The sequence below is a fragment of the Tachysurus fulvidraco genome, chromosome 21 (genome assembly GCF_022655615.1).
Source record: "Tachysurus fulvidraco isolate hzauxx_2018 chromosome 21, HZAU_PFXX_2.0, whole genome shotgun sequence".
In the NCBI taxonomy this organism is placed as follows: domain Eukaryota; kingdom Metazoa; phylum Chordata; class Actinopteri; order Siluriformes; family Bagridae; genus Tachysurus; species Tachysurus fulvidraco.
In genome coordinates, this window is record NC_062538.1 from 6,326,136 (window position 1) to 6,335,775 (window position 9,640).

A 9,640-nucleotide genomic window follows, 5' to 3' on the forward strand; every position below is an offset into this window, starting at 1 on the left:
GCATCTCAGTATTTTCCTAATTCATATCTCAAAAAAAAAAAAAAAACAGACCAAAGACTATAATTAACTGCTAATGAACCGGAAGTGACGGAGATGTAGAAAGAACCCAGTCAAATGGCAGCCTGCCTAGACAGTCATCTTGATAGACCGTCTAGAAAAAAAAACACCCTGTCGTTCATTTTTCAAATTACATTTAAAAACAAAAAAGGCTTAAAGACGTGTTTGCTGTTGCATTCCTCTCACATGTGTATCTTAGCATTGCACTGATTTATTTAGCTAGCTAACGACAATACTGCGGTCAAAGCCATGTCATGTTTGTGCTGCAAAAAAACGAGTAAAGCATCATTAATATAACAAGACAACAAGTCATTTATGATGTTAGTCTAACATAAAGCAAATCTATCAAAAGCAGCATAACCCTTTCGTCCAGATCCGTATGATATCGTCACATAAACACCACGGATTCATAAGCTGCCTATCAGGATGGCAATAAACATGGCTGACATCACAGTATGTACATATCAATATATATACAGTAGATCGGGATGCTAGGTTATGGCTATATGATATACAGACAAATAGCTAAGTAAGATACACAAATGATCTAGAAACGACACGCAAGGTATGAAGTCATTTTAGCTGGTGAATCTGAGCAGAATAAGGGATGAGCATTAGGTTTATCTCTCAGTGCTAGTAACACTGAGAGAAACGGTTGTAGAAATTCACTAGTGTGTATCCGTAGAGGCGAGCTAGCCCCCCTCCCCGCCCCCGCTGGAGCGCGCGGCCGCGCAACGCGAACGCGCGCTTGCACTTGTCATCCATTTCGGCTGCTGAACACAGTGATGTTATTAGCACGTGCAGAGCCGATCCTGACCTCCCTGGGGCCCTAAGCAAAATTCTGCTAAGGGGCCCTCCTACCTGACCCGTGAGCCATGTAAACCATTTGCCACACATTCACACTTGCACTGGCAGCACAGCACAGATAAATTAGCTAGTCAGATAGACTAGAGACAAAATCACATCAACTTAACTTTACTGTTATTTACTCTTGCTGACATCAAACTTGAAGAGAACACAAGTTTACCTGATTGCTGTTCTCGCATTTCACTCTCATTTTGTTTCTTTTTTCTCTTTTCATGGCCAGATGGATAGCTCCATTGCATATTGTCATCTACACAGTAAACATTAGCACGCGCTGTAAAATGAAGCAGGGGGAGGCGGGGCCTTGCATAATGAGCGAATTCGGCCGATCGGCTCTGACGTGTATAAAATGTTTTTATTTAAAAGTCTCTGACGTGTATAAAAATGTTTTTATTTAAAAGTGAGTAGTGTTTATAAAGAACAAACCACTTGAGGGCGTGCTGTAAAAGGAAATTAATCAACACAGAATCACACATTTTTTAGATATTATAGAAGATTTAACACTTTCTGAGCAAACAGACTCAAGAATGCAACATCACCAGGTAAGAAGTGACATCTTTTGAAAACTATATTGGATATTTTCTCATTTGTTGGTTACTTTTAAAACCACAGTCTTTACGTGCAGTAAAATTCTAGTTTTTTAAGAGTAGAATTATAAGAGTAGAATTATGAGAGTAGAATTATAAGAGTAGAATTATGAGAGTAGAATTAGAATAAAAATAGAGGGAAAAAATGTGTACAGAAAATTTACAAATACACTCACAGACACAAGTCTTGTCACTGATCCAAATTGTAGGAACAACAGATAATAACTAGATGTGACTAGATGTGACAAGACAGTTGTCCAAACAAAGTCTGACCTTTCTGGCCTAATTAAATAAATAAAAATCAAGGCATGATAAGATTTTATTTTGGTAAAATATTCGTAATCTAGAGGCCTTTGCCTTTCTTATAAACCACTTCTGATTCCAAATAATCAACTAGAAGTCAAGTTATTTGTTGGTCCTACAACTTGGATAGGTGACAAGACTTTTGTCAGGGAGTGTATAATATATGAACACAGCTTGGTGGCAGATCTGTATTCATGCATTATATATGCTTAACCAAACTCACAGTATAAACATTTACAGAATCAGAATCAGAACACAGTGACATTATTAGCACGGGAATAAAAATGTTTTTATTTAAAAAGTGAATAGAGTCATAAAGTAAATAGAGTATTTAAGGAACAAACCACTTGAGGGGGTGCTGTAAGAGGAAATTAATCAACACAGAATCAGAATCAGAACACACAAGGAATTTGGTTCCAGCTGTTCCAGCGGTCTAATCAACACAGGTTAAGCTGTCTCAGTGTTACGAGCTTAAAATTAGTAAAATTGAGATTTTTTTGGATATTATAGAAGATTTAACACTTTCTGAGCAAACAGACTCAAGAATGCAACATCACCAGGTAAGAAGTGACATCTTTTTGAAAACTATATTGGATATTTTTTAATTAGAATTTTGTTGGTTAAATTTAAAACCACAGTCTTTACATGCAGTAAAACTCCAGTTTTTTAAGAGTAGAATTAGAGTAAAAATAGAGGGAAAAACATGTACAGATAAGAACATGATCTGTGTTCATGCATTATATCCATCAATGGATATGCTGAGGATCTTGCAGCTCAATGCAACTTAAGAACATAAAGGAACTTGATATTTGTATTAGGTTTACACATTCTTAAAAGTTCATTGGCACTGACCAAACAGTGATGGGGACAAGTATTTCTCCAAAGAACCATTGAGAAACTCATTTTCCAAATTTTATAAAACCAAGATACAAGTTTGGTCAAGTGAAATATTAACCAAGTACAAAATACTTGCAGTTACAACACAGTTTAAAAATGAGTCTGAGTGTTAGGCACTCATGGTGCCATGGTTATATTCATTAATGACAAGGTCAAACATGTATCATATCTTTATTAGGTTTGTTTTCCATTACTTAAAGATGTACAAAAATATGCAGGGTACAAAAGAATTGTAAGAATTACCAGTAACCAAGTCAAAAAAGTGGAAACCAGGGGACTGGATTGAAAAAGAGAACAGCAAAACAAAGTGCTTTAAGGGGCAGGATTGTAGAGTGAGACAAAAGGCTCTGAAAGTGAAAATACAACTGTGACAGAACAAATAAACATCAATGAACATAGAATAGTGAAAACTGTTGTGCTGGTTAATTATAAATCCATGTTATAAAGATGCCCTTTGATGCTTAACCACGGCTAATGTGCTCTGTGCATGCAACAGCTTGTGATACAAGACAAAAAGGTACACATGTTCTCTGGAAAACATGGTTTCATACATGGTCTGTCGAAATCATGGTAAGTCAGTAAAATCTCCAGAGTGGCTGTTCGCTCTGCAAGGCAGTTTCACTGCACGTGTTGTCAGTCTCCAGGAGAAACCTCAGCCATCCCAAAATATTCTCCTCAGCAATTAAGTGCCTATTAAATGCGTAGCCTAGTCCAGAAGATGGGCCTTGCTGGCTTATTGATTCAGGCTGCACAGAAAAAGGAAAACAAAAGAGGAAGGTGAAAAACATGTCTGAGACACTGCTTGAAATTTACAAAAGATCAAATCTTGTTCCACTTGAGACAGGAAGGTTTCAAGAATAGATTGGTTGAGCCCTCACTGGGTTGAGCAAGTACAGAAATGTTGAGGTCAGAGGTTTCAGCCTACCTTGCCTTTTTATTTTGTTTCCTGCCTGTCAGGAAGCTGGTGGAAGGGGGTATAGGTAGGGGATAGAAGATGGAAGGGGGTATAGTGAGCCTTAGGAGTTTGGAGTGGAGAATTTACGGAATTATAGTATTAAAAGCCGAACTGAAGTCGACAAAGAGAATTCGGGCGTATGTCCCTGGGCAGTCCAGGTGTTTCAGTATGTAGTGCAGTCCAGTGTTGACTGTGTCGTCCACTGATCTGTTTGCATGGTAGGCAAACTGTAGGGGATCCAGCATTTGTTCTGTTTCAGTCTTTAAGTGGGCCAATACCTGCTGTCATGACGACAGATGTCAGAGCGACAGACCTGTAGTCATTCAGTCCAGTGATAGAGGGTTTCTTGGGAACCGGGATGATTGTGGAGAGTTTCAAGCAATTCACACAGCTCCAGTGATCTATTGAAGATATGGGTAAAGATAGGAGCCAGTTGGTCAGCCAGTTGGACCCCGTCTGGGCCGGGAGCTGTATTAATACAGAACACTGTCCCCTGATTCCTTACTAGGGCTTTGAATCACGTGATTCTTTTGTTAATATTTATGCATTAGACTGTTTGTATGTTCGCATTTCTTTTGAGAACAATATTCAGTATTGTTTATTTATCTAATCGTTTTCATAGACAATATGGGTCTGAACGATTCGATTCAGTTTCGATTCCGAGCCAGTTCGCAGTGACGCATTGATTCATATATTGCATATTAAGAACCAAAACTGTTTTTTTTTATTTATCAATTGCATTCTCATTTTTCACTTGAAAGGTATCACGTTACTTGGTTATTTCTATTAATGAGTTATGATATAAAAATTAAACATTTTTTTTAAATCAGAAATGTTTGGGATTTATAGTTTTCGAACATTGAAGTAACTGTCTTCTGACGGATAAGTTAATAATTGGTTGTGGTTTATCTTTACCTGTAACTCCATCCTGTACCTGCCAGGGTCTCACAACAATATGTAGAATCCTGTGTATAATTCTATAAAAAAGTCTGAACTGAAAAGAAACTTTTTTTATGTTTTTAACAGGCACAGAATGATTTTCGGCGCAAGTGGGACAAGGATGAGTATGAACAATTGGCTCAAAAGCGAATCACAGGGGAAAGAGAGAAAAAAGATGGTAAGTACATTGTCCTCCCATGCTTTTCTATGCAATTTAGGAGCGCAGAGGCAAGCTGACCGTGTCTGTTTTGACTGCTTATAAAAAATTAAGTAAATATGATAGCCATAGTCTAACTTGTTTCCAACATATTAACATATATTCTGCACAATTTTTTGTAATATTTGGTATAATAAACCTCATTTATATACAAAAATGCAAAAAAAAAGAAAAGAACAGAAATTTTGAATTATTTGATTATTTTCACTATAGAAGCACAAAAGTTGATGAATTATTACAGGCTGGTATATTTCAAAGCCAGGACATTGTTTTGAAACCATTTTGACCATTTTTAATGTCGGTAAATAATAAAACCTGTTTTTTTCCAGGTCAAATTGACTTGAAGTGTATTATAGCATCATCAATTGTTGACAGAATAACTTCATTCCTTGGCAAGACTAATGACAAAACTCAGAACAATCAGTTTAGGTCTTGGGGATGTGGTAGCTCAGTGGTTAAGGTGTTGGGCTACTGATCGGAAGGTCATGGGTTCGAACCCCAGGTCCACCAAGCTGCCACTGCTGGGACCCTGAGCAAGGCCCTTAACCCTCAGTTGCTCAGTTGTAAGTGACTCTGGATAAGGGTGCTAAATGCCGTAAAGGTAATGTTGTGATTTCAGTGATGGTCAAGACACTAATAAAGTGGCCAATGAGTTTGTGTTGAATTGATTCATTTATTTCTGTATTCGCTTCTCTAGGCAAACTCGTACCCCCGGTCAAACTAGCGCCTCTCCAGCCCAGAGACTACAAGGTGGATTTGGAGTCTAAGGTTGGAAGGACCAGCTTCATCACAAAGACCACACCACAGGCTGAGATGGGAGGGTAGGTCCTGATGAACATCTGCTGAACTAGATATATGCAGAAGGCCTACATGTCCTTTTTTTACATTGTCACACTGCATCTCTAAACTCCACATCAAACCATTTTAGTTATTTACTGCTTATTTGACTGTTATTTACACACCACTATAAAATAGGGATTTCTCTGGAGGCGTGGGTAAAATGGCAAAAATGTCATTACAATGGGCAAACCACTGTGTATAAGTGGTTTGCACATTGGTTTACACAAAATGGCAAAATGGTAAAATGGCAAAAATGTCATTACAATGTGCAAACCACTTATACACAGTGGTTTGCCCATTGTAATGACATTTTTGCCATTTTACCCACGCCTCCAGAGAAATCCCTATTTTATAGTGGTGTGTAAATAACAGTCAAATTTTCAAGTTCATGTCAGGAAATTTATTTGCATGCTTTCTGAACAAAATCAGCCCCTTTCCAAACCCTGTGCATCATTTCATCAAAGACCATGATTGTAAACTGTGACATCATGCAGTATTTTAATACATTTTCTTAAAGGTGATGAATTTGACATTATAAATTAGAATAGCTGTAATAATGACTAAAACAATCCATTTACAAACATCCCATGTTGATGTAGTAACGTGTCTAGCAATGTTGAGAACAGCAACATGTACATGAGAGGGAATTTTGCATATGTACATGTTTATATTGAGACTGAAGTCATTTATACCACAGAGTGGTGTCAGAAAAACAAATGAACCTTCTAAGCGGATCAACACACTGATTGGACAGCTTAAAACTCAATTCTGATGAAAACATCAACCCTAGCAACACATTAGTGGCTTCAATGCCGTTTTATTAGGTTGCCCAATTTTTCCATGTGGGTTTTACACTACTTCGGCAAGTTGAGTGATCAGATCACAAGTTGCGTCCCATTCACACCCTGTTCACTTGTGATCTGTTTAAACAGAGGCTGATATTAAACAGCCTCTCACCATAACCCTCTCTGTGGACAGGGCTCACTCTGTAACTTTACTTTTTTATGTTTCATTAGTACGTCTCATAAGTGATGCTGTACTTTGTCCCTTTAGGCACTACTGCAATGTTTGCGATTGTGAGGTGAAAGACTCCTTCAACTTTCTGGATCATATCAATGGCAGGAAGCGTGAGTATTCACTTTTTTTTACCATTTTTTAAATTTACCATATGCAGTAGGTAACGCGTTAAAGTTTGCTTCTTTCTTGTACAGACCAGAGGAACCTGGGAATGTCAATGAGAGTGGAACGCTCCACATTGGAACAGGTTAAAAAACGTTTCGAGTTTTTTAAGAAGAAACTGGAAGAAAAAAAAAAGAACAAATTTGAAGAGCAAATGAAGAAATTGCAGGAAGAGGTGGGTAATGGGATCAAGCTTATTCTGACATCAGGAGGGTTGTTGGTTTGGTTTCAGAAGGAAACGTTCTGAGCTATGAGAAAATCACATCATAGTAAGTTTGTAATTGTAATACTATGTATAGATATAGCCGTGACAAAGAGACACAGAGATCTGGTGACATGAGCGAAAGCCCCTAGGTTGCAAGATATGGATGTGAACATGACAATGTTGAGAAAAGTTTAACTTTATGCGAATACGGAGTGATTTCTTGCAGCAACTACCAATGGAATTTACGACAGTAGCGTGCACATAAACAACACACACTGCTTCTTCTTCATCTCATATGATATAATGCATATATACACTGCTGAATTTTATACACAAACACCAAATTTCCCTCCATGATGTTTCATTTTAGCTGCAAGAAATCTCCTGATTTTTTTGGCCCACATGCTGCTAAGCAATACGATGAAAGCATGTAGTAGGAACACCTGCTGGTTACTTCATAGTACAGCGACTGGCTGTTCTATGTTGGTTATGTGTACATGTGTTTTTTGATCCATTATATAATCAAACAATCTACAAAGACGTTTTACAGTCTTCATCTGTTCAGTTAGAGCGAGTCTGTGTCCATGATTGCCTCATATTCCCGTTCTTGCCTGACAGGCGTTGAACCCCATGTGGTCGTCTTCTGTAGCCTGTCTGTTTGATAGGTTGTACATGAGATGCTTTTCTGCTCACCATTTATATAAAGCATGGATATTTATGCTGCTGTCAGCTCGAATCACTCTGGCCATTCTCCTCTGTTATCCCTCATCAACAAGGTGTTTCTGTTTCGTTTTCCCTCAGTTCTGATGGTTCATGTTAGTATTGACATGAAAGTATCTTCCTCATGAAACACTTGAACTAGCACTTTCTCCCCTGTTTGTTGTGAGTGTGTATTTAAAAAGAAGAAAAAAAGGCTCATGGTATCTCCAGTCTGTAACCCAGTGACCCAGAGTTAATGTATTCAATAATAGAGACTTAAAAGCACTTATGTATGTCGCTCTGGATGAGGGCCTCTGCCAAATGCTGTAAATGTATTGACTGAGACTCTTTCATCAGTGTTCATCTACGTATACAATGAAGAGTAAGGTCTTCACTAGTACTTTATTACACACTGTGTAATATTTGATAGACAGCCAAATTATGGTTAGGGACTGAGTAAATAATGATCACACTTCACAAAGACCATTTTGTGAAATGCTTAATTAGATTTTTTAATTTGCAGAAATGGGGAAGGACAAATGTGATTATTTTGAGCTACTCTGACTAATTCTTAGAGAGACGCAACAGTTCTTCCCTCTATATAAAAAGCATAAATTCTAAAGATCTAAACCTTAATCTAATCAAACACCGTGCACTGAAGAATTAATGATGTTCATGTTGAGCAAAAATCAAGAGTGCTACTTTAATCACTTCTATTATATAATCATGAGAATAATATAACGAATTTATTTCATTCTGTTCTATAATACTAAACTACATATTATAGAACAACAGAATGAAATACATGTGCACAATATATACATTTTAAAATGGGATTGTTGTATGTGTTTGTTTTCAGGAGGAAAAGGCAAAAGCGTACAAAAGGGAGAAGCGAAATGAAAAGAAGAGAAGAAGAGAAGAGAGGAAACGAAAAGCAGAAGAAGACCTTGAGTTTGAAGCAGATGAGGAAATAGCTGCTGTAATGGGATTCTCAAAATTCGATTCCTCCAAGAAGCCTCATTGAATATTAATGTGTTGCAGGTACCAATGCTGAGGCCTCACAGCTCTGTTTAGCTTGAGGACTGGTCTGATTTTTTTTTTTCTTTTTTTCAAATGCACAATGAGAATACAATGAAAAAATTCAAAGCCAACAACTAATCCACTTATTTTGCCATCCTTGGTTATTTGACATTTTAGTACTTGTCTAAGTCTGGTGATTTAGTATTCCAATCATTTGTCCAGTCTCTACTATTGATTTGAAGTTACACAGTAAACTAAAGCAATATTAAATTGATCTACTAATGAATCTCTCACTGACATGAGGTAAAGTGTGTAGGTACTAAAGGATAAAACATACTTGATTTTTTTTTTCCTCTGCTCTTGGTCCTCTTTTAACATTTTAATGTTTGTTGACACCTTTTTTCATTTTACATTAAAAAGCTTTTAACCTTTGTATCTGAATAAATATTTAATTGCCATCAGATTTCATCATGTTTAAAATAATGGTTATTACAACACATCAAGTCATCCCTATTTGCTTCCATGTGTAACACTAGGCCACTTCTTCAAACTTCTAGAGAGCACAGGCCCAAAAAGGAAATACTTCAAATCACTCAAAGTACAAAGATTTATTACAAAATAGGACAGCAAATGATTGTTGTGTAAATCAAACACATATAGACATGAAATGATTTATGTATATAACTCATCAAAATTGCTCCCAGCTCTCCAAGATGCTAACAGCCAGCTCACACTCTTACTATATTAGCTAGTTTCCTATGACAGACCCTTAAAGCGTAGGGAGACATTCCCCTGATAATACATACTGAAAAGAAAACAAAACTAACAACAAAACATAAACAACCTCTCATAACCACTTCAAGAAAACATGGCAAACA

At 37.1% G+C, this 9,640-nt stretch overlaps 1 protein-coding gene across 2 annotated transcripts; it reads left to right on the plus strand.

Moving 5' to 3' along the window:
• Nucleotides 1-1,243: 1,243 nt before the first annotated feature.
• On the plus strand, nucleotides 1,244-9,195 carry LOC113648979 (zinc finger matrin-type protein 2-like). 2 transcript variants are annotated; one of them, XM_027156533.2, is made up of 6 exons: nucleotides 1,244-1,463; nucleotides 4,690-4,780; nucleotides 5,517-5,640; nucleotides 6,713-6,786; nucleotides 6,871-7,013; nucleotides 8,602-9,195. In XM_027156533.2, the coding sequence occupies exons 1-6, from the start codon at nucleotides 1,449-1,451 to the stop codon at nucleotides 8,764-8,766; spliced, it is 612 nt and encodes a 203-aa protein (XP_027012334.1). In that variant the 5' UTR covers nucleotides 1,244-1,448; the 3' UTR covers nucleotides 8,767-9,195. The 2 variants fall into 2 exon arrangements, with proteins under 2 accessions (XP_027012334.1, XP_027012343.1); XM_027156542.2 differs by lacking the exon at nucleotides 1,244-1,463 and adding an exon at nucleotides 2,179-2,371.
• The last annotated feature ends 445 nt before the right edge of the window (nucleotides 9,196-9,640 follow it).